Raw genomic sequence first — 20,415 nt, 5'->3', positions numbered from 1 at the left:
TAAGAAAAACCTGGAGATTCCAGCACTGCACCTTACAAAATGTTGCATAGAAATTACAGAAGCTGCAGTAGCTCAAGCCAAGCAAATAAACAGGAGGGCAGGAAGCTTTGCACAATATAGGTATAGGCTGCTAAAAGGATGTGGGACCGTATGGGAAAGAGCAGCTGTAGTGCCAGCTTTTTCAGTCTACACCAGGACTGCAATGGCATAGGATGACCCGATGCAGGATACAAAGGCGGTGGTGTTGGGCCCAAAGCATATGTAATCACAATGGTGCTAGCACTGCTAGTGCACTATTGCAAACACTCATGCATGGATGCAAGATACTTGCAATGCAAAATTCTCTAGCGTAGAGAAGGTTGGAATGAGTTCCACAAAAACAGAACTTCCAAAAATATCTGCCTGGCCCCTAGTCCACTTCTGCTTAACCTAGAGAGCTACAGCCAGCTTGCTGCCCAGGATTTGATTAACCACTAGGCACAAAATGCTCAGCTCATGCATAGGACTGCCCACCCCATCCCACCAGCTGAGGTCACATGATGATGATGTCATCGTATACTGCCTGGAAGCCATGGAGCTGGCTGCCTGTAGCATGGACCATAATTTGTTCTACAACAGACTCCTCTGGATCCACCCTAGGATCTCAGGTGAGTGGCTGGACCTAGAAGGCCCTGTGCTGCTTTTGGTTTGATAGCCAGGGAGGAGGGGAGAATCTGTTCTTCTTCGAGTGATTGCTCATATTGATTCCAATTAGGTATAGGCGCGCCGTGTGGACGGCCGTCAGAAAGTTTCACCTAGCAGCATCTGTCGGGCTGGCAGTGGAGCGGCGCCTCCATGGCACTCAATATATGACCCAGCTGACCGTCAGTTCCTTCTTACTGCCTGTGATGGTCATTGGAACTGTGGCCTCTTGCTCAGCAAGTTCTCCACATTTCCCTAGCTTTATTTAGATAGTAGCTGTTCTGATTTTTGTTGACAGTTTCTTTTGGTTTTGTTGTAGTTAGTGGCAGTTGGGTTGAGGGGGTTTACCCTCCACCCCATCTGTCTTTCTTCGGGGCTCTCATGCCCAACTCCCCGGGATTTAAGCCCTGCAAGGCCTGCTCCAAGCCATGCCAATGGGAAACCCTCACAACTCTTGTCTGAAGGGTCTGGGGGAAGCTCACCAAGTCGACAAGTGCAGGATCTGCAAGAGATTTCATCCTCAGACTAAGAAGGAGCAGGACTTTCGCCTGAAACAGCTCCTTAGACCCCAGCCTCCTTCAGCGTGGCAGGACCCGGCACCAGGCTCTTCGGTGCGCAGCGCCCCGGCGGCCATGGTGGAAATGGCACTGCGGATGGACTCTGGCCGGGACCCACAGCACCACCGCTCCTCGGCACCGGATCCGGCAATATTGACCCGGCACCGCTCCCACTCCCCAGCACTGAAGCGGCACTGGAAGTCAGAGAAAGGTGTCTCTCCTTCACAGAGACCCCCACACACCTGAAGCCAGCCTCTGTGGCACGTCCAGGGGAGAAGCGCCCAGGGGCGAAGGTTGTGGACACGGCACTGTTGACTTTGGCCCTGCTGGGGGAGCCATTGAGTCCAGTGCCATTGAACTCCCCGCCCCGCAGCATTGTGGAAGTTCAGCTGCTGTTCACCCCAGACACCTTTGCAGCTGTGAGGGATCTCATTGCCGTGATGGCACCAGGTCTGCCCTGCTCCACATCAAGTCTCCGGGCCTCTGTGGATGGCACTGTCTCGAGGCAAGCCAGTGTTGATCCATCTGTCGGCACCGTTAGCTACATTGGGCAAGCTCGGCACCACTCGAGGTCCCAGCACCACTTGGAGTCCTGGTACTGCTCCCCATCGCGGCGCCGGTCATACTCGCGGCACCATTCTGGATCATGTCAGCACTACTGGTTGTGGCGCTGCTCCACTCACTGGTCGCTTTCACGGAGCAGGTCCCGGCGCCGATCACCGTCTCTGCGCAGTTCCCGGCCACAGTACCGATCCAGGTCCCGGCACCGCTCCCCAGTGCCTCCTTGGCTTGTCGGCACAGATCTGCTTGGCATCGCCCTGGGCCTTGCAATCCCGATCTCATTCCTCGGGTTTGGAGACGGGGTCGCGGTTTTCGGCTCGGGACTGCCACCAGTCAGACAGTAGCTGCCCTGATGTGGGGACAGGACCAGGACCGCCACATGGTCAGGGGCCCATCAAGTGGCCATTCTGGACCCTGTGGGAGTACCACCAGGCCCAGGGTGCACAGTCTGGAGCTTCCCAGTCGGCCACCTCTGAAACAAGGGTGCCAGAAGCCTCGGCCAATCAGCCGACTCCGCAAGGTGAGGAGGAGACGTCGTGCCCCTTCCCCAGCTCGGGACCCAGAGCCTGGACCTATGGTCAGCGACGCAGGGCATCAAGCCCCTGTGGAACAGGGAGGTCGAGATGACCCTCTCCCCATCTTGGCCTCTTCGTCGTCCTCCCCTGACAAGGCCGTGACAGGCACCTCCTTCTCCAGGTCGCCCCCACTAAACATCTGCGCCCACCAAGACCTCCTGCACAGGGTGGCGCGCAACTTGGGTCTGCAGGCCGAGGAAGGGACATTTGGTGGTGGACATTTGGCCCCAGAAGGTCTGTTGAGGGTGGCCCTGCCCCTCATCAAGACCATTCAGGCCTATGCCAAAACCATCTGGCAGACCCCAGTGGCCAAAGGGATCGAACGCAAATACTTTGCACCCTCGAAGGGGTACGACTACCTATTCACATACCCGCAGCCCTGCTCGCTGGTGGTTGCAGCCGTGAATGAGAAGGAGAGGCATGGGCAGCAGGCCCCAGTGCCCAAGTCTAAGGATGCCAAGCAGCTGGACTTGTTTGGCCGCAAGGTATACTCCACGGGGAGGGGTGCGGGGGGGGGGGGGGGTGTGCGCTCCAGCTCAGATTGCTGATCAGCAGGCACTCCTGAGCCACTACAACTTTAACTCCTGGAACTCCATGCTGAAGTTCAAGGAGCTTGTGCCACCTGAGTCCAGGGAGGAGTTTGGGGCCCTTATTGATGGTGGCAAGACGCTGGCATGGACCTTTTTGCATGCATCACTGGATGCTGCAGACTCAACCATGCGTACCTTGTCCTCTGGGATTGCCATGAGGCGCACCTCTTGGTTGCAAGCCTCTGGCCTGCCTCTTGAGGTTCAGCAGACACTCCAGGATCTGCGCTTTGACGGGGAGGGCCTGTTAGCGGAGCAGACTGACTCTAGGCTGCATAGCCTTAAGGACTCAAGGGCAACCATGAAGTCCCTGGGTATGCATACCCCAGCAACCCAGTGGAGACACTTCAAGCCCCAGCAGCCGCAACAGCGCTCCCACCCTCCTTGGCTGAGGCAGGACTTTTACAGGTGGCAGGGGCGGAATGGCAGAAGGAAGCTCTCCAACCCCATCTGGACAAGGCCAGGGCCTGACCAAACCATTGTTGGGTTCCAAGCAGGTCTTTTGAAGGGACGCTCGAGGACGGCGTACAGACTAAACCCCGGATCCTTCCCCGCCCTTTTTGAATCGTTTATCCCACTTCCACTGTGCATGGTCCCAAATAACCTAAGACCGCTGGGTCCTTCGCACGGTGGAAGCGGGATACTCTCTCCAATTCTGCTCCTACCCATCCTTCCACCCCGCTTCCCCGTCCCTCTTCAGGGACCCCTCTCACGAGCAACTTCTTATTCAGGAGGTTCAGGCGCTCCTCGCCATAAGGGCAGTAGAGGAGGTTCCATGGGACCTAAGGGGCAAGGGGTTCTACTCTTGATATTTCCTAATCCCCAAGGCCAAAGGGGGCCTCCGGCCCATTCTGGACCTGCACGGGCTCAACAAATTCATGGTAAAGTTGAAGTTCCGCATGGTCTCCCTTGGCACCATTATCCCTTCCTTGGATCCTGGAGACTGGTATGCCGCCCTCAACATGAAGGACACGTGCTTCCACATAGCAATTCATCTGGTGCACAGGCGCTTCCTGCGCTTTGTGGTTAACCGCAAACATTACCAATTTACAGCCCTTCCATTCGGCCTTTCAACAGCCCCCCAAGTGTATGTCAGTCGTGGCTGCCTTCCTCCATCGATGGCAGGACCAAGTGTATCCCATCTCAGTGACTGGTTACTTCGGGGCCGCACCAGAGACCAGGTGCAGTCCTAACTCCACCTGGTCAGGCGTACGTTCGACGGCTGGGTCTCCTCCTCAACGTGGAGAAATCGACCCTAGAATCGACCCAGGGGATAGAATTCATCGGGGCACTGCTGGACTCCATTCAGGCGCGGGCCCTCCTACCACACTCCTGCTTCCGGGCTATCGTGGACATCATTCAAGGCCTTCAGCAATTCCCGACCTTGACAGCATGACGGTGCATGAGTCTCCTCGGCCACTTGGCTTCGTGCACATACGTGACCCGGCACACCAGGCTCCGACTCAGGCCGTTGCAAGCATGGCTCACCTCGGTCTACCGCCCGGGGCACAACAACTTAAATTCAGTGGTCACTGTACTGGGGCAGGGCCTCGCCTCTCTCCACTGGTGGCTCAACCCCGAGTGGTGTGCGGGGGAGTCCTCTTCCACTGCCCCCAGCCTTCCTTGTCCCTAGTCATAGACGCGTCAGCTCTGGGGTGGGGCGCAGATCTGGGAACCCTTCAGACTCAGGGCCTGTGGTCTAAGTCCGAGCTCTTCCTCCATATCCACATCTGGGAGCTGATGGCAGTGTGCCTTGCTTGCCAAACCTTCCAGGCCCAACTGCAAGGTCACTGTGTAGCAGTTCTAATGGACAATACAATAGCCATGTTTTACATCAACAAGCAAGGGGGAGCCCATTCCTCCCCCCTCTGCCAAGAAGCCATTCGACTGTGGGAGTTTTCTGCATAGCCCACTCCATTCACCTGGTCACGTCCTTTCTTCCAGGGATCCAGAACATACTGGAAGACAACCTCAGCAGGTCCTTCCATTTGCACAGTGGTCTCTCCGGCTGGATGTCGTGCACCACATCTTCCAAAGGTGGGGGTTTCCCCAGGTCGAGCTGTTTGCCACCCGAAGCAACAGGAAGTGCCCAGCGTTCTGCTTCTTCCAGGGTTGCAGCCCGGGTTCCTTCACAGATGCATTCCTGCTACCCTGGACAGGTCGCTTGCCCTACGCCTTTCCTCCATTCCCTCTCATGCACAAAGTCCTGCTCAAAATCCACAGGGAGGGGCAAAGGTGATTCTGATAGCTCCAGCATGGCCTCGCCAGCACTGGAACATCAGGCTGCTGGAGCTGTCAGTGGACGTACTGGTCACAGTGCCTCTCCTCCCTGACCTAATCACTCAGGACCATAGTCGCCTCTGCCATCCTGACCTCTGGTCCCTCCCTCACGGCTTGGAAGCTGCATGGCTGAACCCCAAGGAGCTTCTGTGTTCGGACCAGTAAGACAGGTCCTGCTAGGCAGCAGGAAGCCCTCCACTAGAGCCACGTATCTGGCGAAGTGGAAGAGATTTTCATGTTGGTGTGACCAGCGCTGCACTCTCCCTCTCCAGCTGCCGGTACCCCTCATTTTGGAGTATCTCCTGCACCTGAAACAGCAAGGCCTGGCGGCGTCTTCCATAGGGGTTCACCTTGCTGCCATCTCGGCCTTCCACCTGGGCGTGTCTGTCCGCTGTCTTCACCAACCCTATGGTTGGTCGCTTTCTCAAAGGCTTAGACATTCTATACCCGCAGGTCTGCCAGCCTATCCCTGCCTGGGATCTTAACCTGGTCCTTTTGAGGCTCATGGGGTCCCCGTTCGAACCGCTGGCCTACTTGCCTCCTCCTGTATCTTTCCTGGAAGACCGTTTTCCATTACGTCTGTGAGACGCGTCTCAAAGTTGAAGGCCCTCACCTCGGAGCTGCCTTACACTGTCTTCCACAGGGATAAGGTGCAACTCAGACCGCACCCGGCCTTCCTCCCCAAGGTGGAGTCGAACTTTCAAACCAGCCAGGACATTTTCCTGCCCATCTTTTACCCGAAACCTCATGCTGGTCCCTGGGAACAGTGGCTGCATTCCCTTGATGTCCGCAGAGCCCTGGCTTTCTACACTGAATGCACTAAGCCTTTCAGAAAATCGACCCAGCTTTTCGTTGTGGTGGCAGACCGGATGAAAGGCCTCCCGGTCTCCTCTCAGAGAAATCCCCCTGGATCACGTCCTGCATTTGCACTTGCTATGAGCAGATGGTGACCCCAGCTCTCACCGCACACTCCACTAGGGCCCAGGCCTCGTCAGCAGCATTCCTGGCCTAGGTTCCTATCCAAGACACATGCAGGGCAGCGACTCGGTCCATGCCTTCACATGGCACTACCCATCATCCGTCATGCCAAAGACAACGCAGCTTTCGGTAAAGGAGTGCTACAATCTGTACTCTTTCACTCTGACCCCACCGCCTAGGTAAGGCTTGGGAGTCATCTAATTGGAATCGATATGAGCAATCACTCAAAGAAGAAAAAACCCTTACTTGCCTTTTGTAACTGTTGTTCTTCAAGATGCGTTGCTCATATCCATTCCGAACCCAACCCCCTTCCCCTCTGTCAGAGTAGCCGGAAAGAAAGTACTGAGGGGGCGCCGGGTTGGCAGGGTCATATATTGAGCGCCATGGAGGCGCCACTCTAGGGGGCTCCACTGCCGACCCGATGGATGCTGCTAAGGGAAAACTTTCCGACGGCCGTGCATGCGGCGCGCACACCTAATTGGAATGGATACGAGCAACACATCTCCAAGAACAACAGTTACAAAAGATGAGTAACTGTTTTTTATCCCCAACCCTTGTAATAGTTTAACAGTAGACACCATTGTACAACACTTTGAAGCAAGTTCAATGTAATCAGCTGAAAAATTGTGTTTTTTTTGTTTTTAGGCAATCAAATAATAAATCAAGTTAAAATTTAACCAGATTGTGCAGGAAATGGCATGGGATTTGTAATGTACATAAACAGAGCATCTGCTCTAAGTCTCATCAATAGCATCACAGCATTGTGGAACAAGGTTCAGTTCTAACTCAGTCAGAAGAATACCACCTACTAAACCATTATCACCTCATGAACCAGCTGGGATTTTATCTGGAGGTCTCCCATTCAGTTACTGACTCAGTCAAGTCCTGCTTAATTTCTTGTTCTGCTGGAAGGTGTTATTGGCTGCCATCAAGTGGTCTGATCTACACACAATTGCCTTGTTAAAACTGATGGGTGTGTAAAGCACCTTTTTCAGGATAGATGGGGAGGAACAATTAAATGCACTTTTATGTAGTGATATCTGGAAATAATATGAAGCAATAACCCAATGCAATGGGCTGCATGGCAAGGCTGATCACAAGCTAAGCCACATGATGAATTTTCCTGGGACCAGTTGTAAAACACAGAGGGCTTGTGGACTGAATGGTTGCAGCTATGTGTGTCTATGTATGAAAAAAGCAGGAAGCTGCAGAAAGCCAGGAGAAACTGAGAGAAGCAGTGATGAGTGTAGCCCTGGGAGGATGCCAAGATACAGAACTTCTAATGGGCACAATACTTGCTGGAAAGGCAGACTTGGATCTCCAAGCAAGGAAACTGCCTGCTGTTCGTTTCTAGCAGATTCAGGGAAACATGTCTTTGTGTACATTCTTCATATATAAACAGGACTGCACAAAAGAAATACTTGATTTGCATCGCCCATTTCTCCTCCTAATAGAGACAACCTGGTCAGGCCCCGAATATCGACTAACCACTGTGCAGCATGGTTTTGCAGCAGAAGTGGTATGGTTGCAGAACATAACTATATCATAACAGGTTTCAGAGTAGCAGCCATGTTAGTCTGTATCTGCAAAAAGAACAGGAGTACTTGTGGCACCTTAGAGACTAATAAATTTATTTGAGCATAAGCTTTCGTGGGCTACATCCCACTTCTTCGGATGCATAGAATGAAACATATATTGAGGAGATATATATACACACACATACAGAGAGCATGAACAGGACTCCTTGGAGTCTGTTCCATTCTATGCATCTGAAGAAGTGGGATGTAGCCCACGAAAGCTTATGCTCAAATAAATTTGTTAGTCTCTAAGGTGTCAAAAGTTATATCATAACAGGAACATTGAAAAGAATGCATATGGTGCAGGAAGCGCAACCTGATTAGAAAAGCAGAAATGAAAATGACCAGGGACCAGCCAACAGAAAGGGTATAGGACTAGAAAGTCTCACTGAACACTCTAATTCATACAGGAATCAGAAAGACTGTTAGAAGCACATGAGTTAAATAATGCCTTTGGCTTATGTGATGGCTTGGTGCAAGAGCTTAATTTACCATCACCCCACTTATACCATTGTGGAGGTGCAAACCTCTATAACCATCCCTCCAACTTGAAGGAGCATGTGTGTACACACACAAATTTCGCTTTTATAGGCTTAAAAAACAAACAAGCAAAAAAAACAAGTCCTCAATGTCTATTTGACAGGAGCGTCTTTCTTTCTCATATATGTAAGTAAGTGAAGGCAGGTAGTATATATATATATATATTAGAAAGGAAGAAGGAAGCTCCTGCCCAGGCATATTCAGGATTTGCTCTTTCTTTCAGGAACTGCTTAAAGCTACCAAATTAAAGCTAGAAAGGAAGAAGGAAGCTCCTGCCCAGGCATATTCAGGATTTGCTCTTTCTTTCAGGAACTGCTTAAAGCTACCAAATTAACCTGCCTTCACTACTACTACACCAACACACCTCTTCCAATTCTCTAGAACACACAATGTGATCTAAAGAGACAAATCACACTACCCCAATAGAATAGGACACCCTCACAATCCAGGGACAAAATCAACAGCTACGTTGACACAAAAATCAATATTTATTGGGCCAAATTTTAAACACTGGTGTTTAAAGTTAGGCACCTAAATAAAAGTTGCCCGGTTTTTATAAGTACTGAGCACCAACAGCTTTCAAAGAAATCATGGGGAGTTAACATGATCATCACCTCTGAAAAATTAGTTTTCTAAATTTGGATTTCAATGCCTAACTCTAACTACCCTATTTTGAAAATTTTGGTCATTGGTTTTCCCAAGACAAAATAGCATCTGACAACGAGTAACAATACTGTATTTGTAAACTGGTATTTTTCTAATGGCACAAGTTGGAATAATGAGTAATGTTGTTAGAGTTATTCCAAATACAAGTGAAAATACACGGTGTGGAAACTAACACACGTAATATAATGTAGTATAGGAATATTTAGTAAAGTATACTGGGTGCAATAAACAGTCACCTGAATCTTCTTCATAGCTAATAACATTGTCCAACTCTTACTTTTAGAATATAAGTCAAGTTAATTTTAGAGTAAGCGAATTAAAGAAAGTCAAACCAAATCTGGGTTTATATATGAGCAGTTCTTCAATCTCAACAAATAATTTCGAACTGGATATTGCATTTCCTGGGCCCCACCAAAACCACTGCAGTCAAGAAACAGACCATTATTCTATAAATATACATCTTACCAGATTTTCAAAAAACAGAATGGACAAAGTGCATAATGTGGTGTTATAGAACATTTGCATTGAACTTAGTTGTCACATTCAGTAAGACATGTGAAAAGAGACGTTGGCTGAAGGCATAATCAATTTTCATCCATGCCATTTAATTGTCTTAATATACAAACTTCTTCCTTCATAATTTGGTCTGCTCTTCTTCAAAACATACTTTTTCACTCAAAAGAATTCACAGTATTCTTTTTGTCTGTGGGAACCAAGGAGCTTGAACATAGTATTATACTAATAGGTCTAATCAGGTTTAGAAACAATAGTAATTTCAGCTCCTCTCCCTCACTCCAGAAGCAGTTTATTCCAGGTAATCTAACTGAAAAATAAAACATGGAATAGCCATACAAATAGGTTACTTACACATAGCCAGCTGTACGTTAACAGATGTCGAGAAGAAAGGGACAGACAGTAAAAAGATAAATATCGATCCTTTATATAATTTTGTTATTTATTTTTGTAGTAAAAACCTAAGATTTTCCCTTGGGGTCACATGCCAAAAATCAACCTGATCTTTCTCTAAAGACAAACTTGCTCCACGAAATCTAAGGGCTTGGCTATACCACCCTGCAGTTTGGACAAAAGAAGTGTGACTAGCAGTGTGCACCAAAGTGATATGCTCTAACTCACCCGGGTGGGTGCTGTGGGTGCAAATCAAAAGGTTCCTAATGCATGTTAATGAAGTCCTCTTCAAACATGACTACATTACTGGGAACTAGGAACCTTTTACTTCGCACTTCTAGCGTCTACATGGGGGAGTTACAGCACAGCCCTTAGGAGTGCCCTGCTAGTTATGCCCCTGTAGTCGGAACTGTGAAGCAGTGTAGACACAGCCTAAGTAAAAAGGACATCAGATGCTGCACAATTCAAACTATACATGATTATCATGTATTTAAAAAAAAAAAACTAATAGGATGCAATCAACCAATTATAGAAAGTGCTACAAAAATGAAAGTAGTCCAGTGATTGACTTTCTCCTTCAAAAGTTTAATGAAAAAAAAGGGTCACCTCAACAGAAGCTTGGGCAAATATAAACAGAAAGTTATATGTGCAATGTTAATTTTTATAAAATGATAATCATGAGCCATGAAAAAGAGGCACTTCTGCTATTTGTAAGCAGTAATCTGCTCATTGTTTTGAGATAAGTATCTGATATGTCTCTAAACTGCAAAGCGGTGCAGCTGTTTCTCAACAGCATGATTCAGTGAGCTCGATTTTGATTATTTTGGGCTACAAACTCTGCTGGTTGTCTTTATGAAATCAACAGATATCAATTATCACTTCACAAAAACTGAGATACAACAATTATTTCCTGTTTCAAGTAGCGGGAAACACTACAGTGTGACAATGTGGTAAATTAAGACTTTTTAGTATGAATCACTATGACAAACTTACAACCACTTTGCAAAAATCACATCAGAATGAAACATTCTGCAGACCAATGTTTCAGGTAAGTGCTTCTTTTAGTATTCTAAACTTTGACTGTCATTTTTTGCTGATAGGCCAGGAAGGTGGGGGTTAATTTTACTCTACTCAGCAGAATGTTAATTGGGCCATTCCACTCTGGCTAGTTGTGAAACAGTATGTTTCTCCTCTGAGCATGTGATAATTAAAACCCTTATTCCCAGAATATGTGGCAAGTAAGCAGAACTGGAAATGGAGAGAGATGACAATTGTGGGAAGGCACTAGAGCGATTTAGCCTGCAACCTCACTGGAAAGTGGGTGATGGTTACCAACCTGAGTGAAAGTGGAACCTCAGCGCTAAACCAGATGCCGAACTGTGCTTGTTCACCTGGGTAGAAGTTACCACCTAACTCAGGTGAGAGGGTTGTGTGTGTGGACGGGGGAAGATGAGGGATAAGGGCAACACCAGGGTAAGAGCCTGGGCTATTTCTGTAGTGAAGTCATACCCTAAATCAGTGGTTCCCAAACTTGTTCCGCCGCTTGTGCAGGGAAAGCCCCTTGCAGGCCAGGCCGGTTTGTTTACCTGCCGCGTCCGCAGGTTCGGCCGATCGTGGCTCCCAGTGGCCGCGGTTTGCTGCTCCAGGCCAATGGGAGCTGCTGGAAGCAGTGGCCAGTATGTCCCTCAGCCTGCGCCGCTTCCAGCAGCTCCCATTGGCCTGGAGCAGTGAACCGCGGCCACTGGGAGCCACGATCGGCCGAACCTGCGGACGCGGCAGGTAAACAAACCGGCACAAGCGGCGGAACAAGTTTGGGAACCACTGTCCTAAATCATCTCTGAGAATGAGGACAATTCCAGGGCTCTGATGTACTGCAGGCTCAAGAGAATTGGATCACAAACTTCAGCAGGGCTACCTCCAAAGCCCCACTAGTACCTTCAGATTAACAAATGCAGGAAAGTAAAAAGGATGGGGGAGGAGGTGGGTGGAAGAGAGATCCAATAAGATATATAGTACATTGAGTTCCTGTGCCTGTCACTCCCTTTTGGACTAAATTAAATGAGACAACACTCCCTTGTGCTGTGATCCAGCTAGATCTCACCAAGCTAAGCAAGGCTGGGCCATGTCCAGGCTCACCTAAGAAAGTGCCAAGAACACCTAAGTTTTGAAGTCGTGTTGGCAATTCAGTAGGGGTCACTCTGCCTTTTGCATCAGTACTAAATCAAAAATCTAGCATGGTGTTATTTGAGGATGTAGGCGTTTTACTGTATGTGTGGTCTTTCAGATAAGGCACAAAACTGAGGTTCTGACCACCTGTGGTCATTAAAAGTTCAACATCCCTTTTCATCAGAGGAGAGATGTTAATCCTCATGCCTGGGCCAAATTCAAACTCAAGTAACTACCCTCTTAAATTCCCCCTGCTGTTCTAATAGTATATGGTATTCTTCACTTCCTGCCCTAAAATGTGGTGTAATCTAACCGCACAGTTAGACAGCTGTTGTGTTCCACTCCACTGGTGGCTGACTTTCAATGGTGGATGAAGTGATCCGTATCTATCTCACTGGGGTGTTGTGAAGCTTAATTGTTTGTAAAGCTATTGGATGAAAGGCACTATAGACATAGTATTTTTATTAATCCTAATGTTTTTTAAAAGCAGTGTGGTCATGCTGCGTAGAATGTTGCAAGACTGAGAGTATCAAAACTCTATAGTCATAAGCTATTGTCTTAGTCCTGCTGTTATACCATAATGTGTTTTATTTGCATGTTAATCCACTTGCATGCCCCCTTTGAGGCAGGAATCATATTATTAGAACCCTATGAATTTTTTTATTTATAAATTCTTCGTTTTATTTTTTGGGAAGTTTGTTTTCTCATGAGAAGCCCATTGTAAGAGGGGGTTGGGTCCTGCCCCTAGGGTGGGAGGTTCTGGGGGAAGGAGGAGGGTGCTGCAGAATGAATCAGCCCTACACTCACATTGCAGCGGCAGCTCTTCTGCAGGGCTGATCCCAGCTCCCAACTCTGGGCGTTGCGGCACACAGGGTTGCGTTGCCACTCAATTTTGGCCCACCCGCCTCTCCAAATTTGAGTGAGCATTTGCTAAAAACATGGGGCTCTACCTATTATCTTAACTGCCTATGGTGCCATATACTCTTACAATGCTTTAAAATCATAGTGAAATCTCAATTTCCCATTTCCCCACATATGCTAACCCAGCTTCTCTATCCTCTCCCTAAATGACATTACAAAGTCAGATTCAAAAGCACAGAAGGCATTTAACTGAAACATTTACCTACGGAATTTTGTTTTGAATTTTATTGTGATTTCAAATTGAGGAGTTTGGGGTGATACAGAGGTACGTTTAAACAAATTATCCTAAGGTTTTTCAAACAGGTTAGATGCACAGATTTGCATAATAAAGCAGCAAGCAAGGATACAACCATGAATGCCAGTTTATATATTTGCTACAAAGAGCAGAATTGTCACTAGAGAAGGTAGGTAATGAAATTCCTCTTTCCCTCTCCCCAGCTTGTTGTGTTTTTTTTTTTTTTTTTTTTTTTAAGAAAAATTGAAATAATATGTTCTTTTCATAAGAATTGTTCCGCTAAAAATATATTACAAGTTAAAAAAAATAGAAAGTAGAGAATGCCTTGGACTAACACCTTCAGCTTTAATCACAAATAATTGCCTCTTTTTGTACTAATGAGCAGCGCAAAATGGAATGTAATTTAGACATTCATTCAGTGTAATAGCTTTGTGAGCTAATATTACTGCAGAGAGATCTATTCTCAATTTCCTAGAGTACAACAACAGAGCAGCAGTAAGTTTTTCACTTCAGGGAGCTTTTCTGCCCTATGTAAATATAAATAGAAATCCCATTATCTATTGATAAAAACAACAAAGCAGGTTAAATAAAGTTTTATATGTTACTGTTTCCCATAACAACCATCAGCTCTGTGGATCATGAATGTAAATAAAGCACTTCACTTACTGAAATCAATGAGAAACCTTCCAAATCCTTGCCTTTGATATTGGGGCATGATCATTATGCAGGAGACATTGTACTTCTGCTGGCAAAGCTTTTCCTGAGGGAAGGAGAAACAGATCAAGTATGTCAAAGCACTGCTGAAGTGGGCAATTCGCTGCACCTGCCACTGTCCTTGTAAAATATTCCAGAAAGGTGAAAAGACGTATCTGGTCAATACCAAAGCAGAATAATTCTAAGGTATTCATTAATTATAAGGGGGGAAAGTATCAAAGGCACCCTCTAAAATATTTCTTTTTACTATTTAAAAAATCAGCACCATAGAAATTAAACAAAATCCCAAGGACTTGCATAAACACTGTAATGAAGGTTAAGTGTAGAATGGGGGGCGGGGGGAAATCTTTTCATGTGACATTGATTATTCTGTCAGGTATATACAGGGGGAAATAATATACACACACACTCACCAAAGAGAGCAAGTTAGGTTTGTAGCAATTGCCAGGTTAAATAACTTACTGCCTTTCACCCACATTTCATCTTCTACCTTTTAGCAAATACCTTTAATGCTAGTACAATTGTGTAACTGAAGTGATAATTTTTTTTCCCCACAGACAAATGCATTCTCCTCTGATTACAAAGTGAAGAAAAAATGCTTGGGCCATCAGATCTCAGCATTTCAGACAAGACGAAATCACATGACTATGAACATAACAGAGGCAAAGATTACACTGACTGCTTAAGACAAAGGGGAAAGCAGACAGAAACTAAAATAGGAAGCAACCCTTGTAATATAGTCTGAAGGATTTTTGTTTTTTAAAATTTGGATGCAATGTAGGGGCAGTATTGTTTTAGCTGTAGTATCCAAAAAATGTCAAAATCCAGTCAAGAACAGTCCTGAGACAGGCCTCTTCCTGTCTTTAGGAGTAATGCAATTAAATATAAGTAACTTTTTAAAATAAAACTAACAGCATCAAAGACCTAAATCAGACCACTCAAATCCAGGGTGACATATTCAACAGAAAGCTGCAGCAAGCATAGACTTGATAGGCAGCTACTCAGGCTAACATGTAAGGAGATGCCAGAATAATATGGGAATTGTCACCGTCACAAGTGGCAATAGGCCAGTCTCAAATCACACTCCTTCACTTATGAAATTTGATTGCCTCTTTGCCACATTTCATAAAAGTATCCCAGCTCCTGTGCAGATTTATACTGACAGTACTGCTTAGTCTCCAGTATGGTCCCAAACCCCTTGAACTGACTGCCATAATATGTACTTTGAAATATTACTGTGCCCACTGCAAAGGATTCAGGGGAATTTTTGCCCACAAAAGAATACTAGCTACAGAAGACTGAAAAGAAAGGGCCCCAATTCAGGAGAGCACTCCAGCATGTGCTAAGTCCTACTGAAGTAAATGGGATTCTAGTACATGTTTCAGTGCTTTCCTGAACTGGTGCCAGGCACATGACAAAGATAAGAGGCTGGGTGAGCTGTTGAGAAGAAGAGGGCCAAAACAATTTGGGGGGGGGGGGGTTAAAAATTCCAGTCTTCATTCTGAATGCTAATGCATCTCCTGCAAGTCCTTATACCTAGTAAAGTTTAGGAATGATACCTCAGACAATGAATGTACTAGAAGGTATGTGCCAATCTCAGAAGTGGTGGTACTATTTTATCTTTAATCTACATACTTAGAATCATCTAAACTATGATCGATGAATTGGCCTACAAGGAAATAGATCAAAGGCATATGAAATTCTAGGGTCTGAGGCAGTGCAAATTATGTCCGTCAATCTCGCTGTTACTTAGGGAATGTCTACAATAAAAACACTACAGTGGTATTCTTCCATCACTGTCGTAAATCCATCCCCCTTGAGACGTGGTAACTAAGTCAAAGACTTCTGTCAACCTAGTGGTATCTACAGTGGGGCTTAGGTAGGCTTAACTGCATTGCACAGGACATGAAATTTTTCAATTTTGCCCTGAGCAATGTAGCTAGGTCTACCTACGTTTTAGGTGCAGACCAAGCCTTAGATTCTCTTCAAGCCTTAAATTTGACGACAAATGTATCAGTCCAAAAACACCTCAGTAGACTATGCTGCTACTCCAACTTTATCACTTTCAACAGATCTCTTTAAAAAAAAATTTCTTTCAGATCTTTTTTGTTATTAAGAGCAATCTGAAGGAAAATGAGAAAAATCACCTAACTTCCAAAGATAAAAATAATTGTATGACATGTTAGTCTGGAAGCCACTGGTACCAAACCTCTGACTTGACAGTTGACAGAAACAAATATAGGTTCTCCCTATTCCAGGAAATTCTACTTTTACCTTGCAATTAATTTTACTATAGCCTCTGTCAAGGCAATATAGAGAAATTCCCTCTTAGCAATAATTGGAATTGTTGTTTTAAAATTCAAAGTATCACCACAAGTCATAAAGACATCCACTATGAAAATTAGTAATTTAGGGCTTGATTTTCAAAAGTTTAATGTGCAATTAAAAACTGCAAAAAAAGTTCAGGTATTTATGCACACAAGTGACTGAAGTTGAACAGAAATGGTCATTTGTTATATGTGTAAATAGCAAGTTTTACCAAAATACATCTGTAAATACACATGTAAATTGTGCACATTTTGTACATCTAAAACTTTTGAAAATCAGGCATAGTATACCTATGCAGAATCTGTAACTAAGTGAATTATATAGAAAAAGATGTCATGTCAAATTGAACAATTATAAATCACCAGATAACCAGTAAAAACAGATTTAACTGAATACTAGGGCTGTCAAGCGAAAAAAAATTAATCGCAATTAATTGCACTGTTAAACAATAATAGAATACCATTTATTTAAATAGTTTTGGATATTTTCTACATTTTCAAATATATTGATTTCAATTAAAACACAGAATACAAAGTGTACAGTGCTCCCTTTATATTTATTCATTACAAATATTTGCATTGTAAAAAACAAAAGAAACAGTATTTTTCAATTCACCAAATACAAATACTGTAGTGCAATCTCTTTAGCATGAAAGTTGAACTTACAAATGTAGAATTATGTACAAAAAAACTGCATTCTATGTCAAACTTTAGAGTCTAGAAGCCCACTCAGTCCTACTTCTTGTTCAGACAAACAAGTTTCTTTACATTTGCAGGACATAATGCTGCCCGCTTCTTGTTTACAATATCACCTGAAAGTGAGAACAGGCATCTGCATGGCACTGTTATAGCTGGCTGTGACATTGCACTCTATATGATTTTATGAAAATATGCGAATGAGTGTGAATATAACGTAACTAGAATATGCTTCATGCAAAAGGTCTCTTGTAAGGTATCCTTACAAAGCTTATAATCTACTGAGTGTGGTCATCCTATTTGTATAAATGTATCATTCTTGTATCTGAAACTAGAAATATGAAATATAACTCTGAGGTGCTATTGTAGTTATGCAAAGTGTGGGTCATTAATGGTGGTTTAGAATCTTGATGGCGCTCATCAACTAGGACAATTGATTGTAGATGGCTGTTTACTTGTAAATCTTCCTGTATACCTGTGTGCTGGCAAGTGGGTAATGAAGTCTTACAGTGACATGAGCATGTCACCTGAACTGGAATCCATCTTTAAACCTGCTACTTTTCCATTTAGAAGGAGGGGTGTCAAGTATCAGGGGGTAGCCATGTTAGTCTGTATCTACAAAAACAACAAGGAGTCTGGTGGCACCTTAAAGACTAACAGATTTATTTGGGCATAAGCTTTCGTGGGTAAAAACCTCACTTCTTCAGATGCATAGAGTGCATCTGAAGAAGTGAGGTTTTTACCCACGAAAGCTTATGCCCAAATAAATCTGTTAGTCTTTAAGGTGCTACCAGACTCCTTGTTGTTTAAGGAGGGGTGGGAACCCAGAGAGGGACAAAGCATTCCCGCCTTTTGCAGAAGATATATAAGTGGGTGGAACAGAACAAAAGGGGCTGCGGACATGAGAAATCCCCTAGCTACCACCTGAGCTGGAACAAGGAGTATATCAGGGGAAAAGATTGGGCCCAGACTAGGAAGGCGTCCAGTCTGTGATAGAAGCTTATTGAAACATCTCTGAGGGTGAGTTTTTATCTGTAATCACTTTTTCACTGTATTAGGCTTAGCCTTGCATGTTTTATTTTATTTTGCTTGGTAATTCACTTTGTTCTGTCTGTTATTACTTGGAACCACTTAAATCCTACTTTTTGTATTTAATAAAATCACTTTTTGCTTATTAACCCAGAGTATGTATAAATACCTGGAAGGGCAAACAGCTGTGCATCGCTCTCTATCAGTGTTATAGAGGGTGAACAATTTATGAGTTTACCCTGTATAAGCTTTATACAGGGTAAACGGATTTATTTGGGGTTTGGACCCCACTGGGAGTTGGGTATCTGAGTGCTGGAGACAGGAGCACTTCTTAAGCTGTTTTCAGTTAAGCCTGCAGCTTTTGGGGGACGTAGTTCAGACCTGGGTCTGTGTTTGTAGCAGGCTAGCGTGTCTGGTTCAAACCAGGCAGGGCACTGAAGTCCCAAGCTAGCACGGAAAACAGGCTCAGAGGTAGTACATCAGGTGGCAGTCTCAAGGGGGTTGCTGTGATCCAACCTGTCACACCGGCGTTGCAAGATATTTATGTGCCAGATGCACTAGAGATTCATATGTCTCTTCATACTTCACCCACCATTCCAGAGGACATGTGTCCATGTTGATAACGGGTTCTGCTTGATAACCATCCAAAGCAGTACGCACCGACGCATGTTCATTTTCATCATCTGAGTCAAATGCCACCGGCAGAAAGGTTGATTTTCTTTTTTGGTGATTCAGGTTCTGCAGTTTCCGCATCGGAGTGTTGCTCTTTTAAGACTTCTGAAAGCATGCTCCACACCCCGTCCCTCTCAGATTTTGGAAGACACTTCAGATTCTTAAACCTTGGGTTGAGTGATGTAGCTATCTTTAGAAATCTCACATTGGTACCTTCTTTGTGTATTATCAAATCTGCAGTGAAAGTGTTCTTAAAATGAACAACATGTGCTGGATCATGATCCGAGACTGCTATAATATGAAATATATGGCAGAATGCGGATAAAACAGAGCAGGAGACATACAATTCTCCCACAAGGAGTTCAGTCACAAATTTAATTAAAGCATTTATTGTTTTTAAATGAGCATCATCAGCATGGAAGCATGTCCTCTGGAATGGTGGCCAAAGCACAAAGGGGCATACAAATGTTTAACAAAACTGGCACGTAAATGCCTTGCAATGCCGGCTACAAAAGTGCCATGCAAACACCTGTTCTCACTTTCAGGTGACACTGTAAATAAGAAGCTGCCAGCATTATCTCTCCTAAATGTAAACAAACTTCTTTGTCTTAGCAATTGGCTGAACAAGAAACAGGACTGAGTAGACTTGTAAACTCTAAAATTTTACATTCTGTTGTTTTTGAGTGCAGTTATGTAACAAAAAAAAATCTATATTTGTAGGTTGCACTTACACAATAAAGAGATTGCACTACAGTACTTGGATGAGGTGAATTGAAAAATACGGTTTCTATTGTTTGTCATTTTTACAGTGCAAACATTTGTAATAAAAATAATATAAAGTGAGCACTGTCAACTTTGTATATTGTGTTGTAATTGAAATCAATATATTTAAAAATGTAGAAAAACATACAAAAATATTGAATAAATGTCAATGGGCCATCTATTGTTTAACAGTGCGATTAAAGCTGAGATTAATTTTTAACCTCAATTTTTTTTAGTTAATCGCGTGAGTTAACTGCAATTAATTGACAGCTCTACTGAATACAGATAGAACTTTTCTCAGTTAACCTAAGTGTTTGGGGGAGGGGAATAAAGATATTGTTATTGTCTATCAGACAATGAACAATTTTATGAGACTTGCAGATGGGATTTCAAATTTTAAAAATTGTCTTCATCTATTAAAATTACATATGCAAAAATACTTGAATAAGAAGCATAATTTTTAACAGTGGAAAAATTATGAATGGTTAATATTAAAAAGCATATAGAGATATTGCTTTACCTTAGAGAAATATCCAACTAAGTGACAGCCTTTTTCATCATTTTTTGTAAGAACATAGAAAAGGAATGGCTCAACATCATAATACAACGTTTTGTGGTCCAGAAAGAGCTTGGCTAACAAGCAAAGATTTTGGCAATAAATTTTGCTCACATTTCCATCAACCTAAAAGAAAAAAAAAATCACACAGATAAATTTTTTTCCCACAAAACCATTATTTCTCACATATTATTTTGCATAAAATGGTATCTTGTACTTACAGTATCCTTTAAGAACACCTGAAAAATGTAGTATTAAGGAAAAAAACGTTAATTTCAGAATAGAAATTCTCTATTAGTGCTAATTGTTTGCATTAGCAAGAATCTTCAGAAGATCTGGATTTATCAAACAATCAAGGTTCTCTGATCTGATAATTGGTCCAGTCAGACTTGGTTACATCTCTTTCACTTATTGCCCTATAATCAAACA

At 44.3% G+C, this 20,415-nt stretch overlaps 1 protein-coding gene across 7 annotated transcripts in view; it reads right to left on the bottom strand.

The window, feature by feature from the left end:
- Positions 1–20,415, bottom strand: part of KAT6B (lysine acetyltransferase 6B) — a 197,283-nt gene that overhangs the window by 38,186 nt on the left and 138,682 nt on the right. For all 7 annotated transcript variants that reach the window (XM_054035324.1, XM_054035330.1, XM_054035331.1 and 4 more), the window contains 2 exons: positions 19,951–20,112; positions 13,897–13,990 (listed from right to left, as the gene is read on the bottom strand). In XM_054035324.1, coding sequence (XP_053891299.1) covers positions 13,897–13,990; positions 19,951–20,112 — 256 coding nt within the window. The remainder of the gene's footprint in view (positions 1–13,896; positions 13,991–19,950; positions 20,113–20,415) is intronic.

Source organism: Malaclemys terrapin, chromosome 7 (genome assembly GCF_027887155.1).
Source record: "Malaclemys terrapin pileata isolate rMalTer1 chromosome 7, rMalTer1.hap1, whole genome shotgun sequence".
Classification (NCBI taxonomy): Eukaryota; Metazoa; Chordata; order Testudines; family Emydidae; genus Malaclemys; species Malaclemys terrapin.
This window is presented reverse-complemented; position numbering and strand designations above follow the sequence as displayed.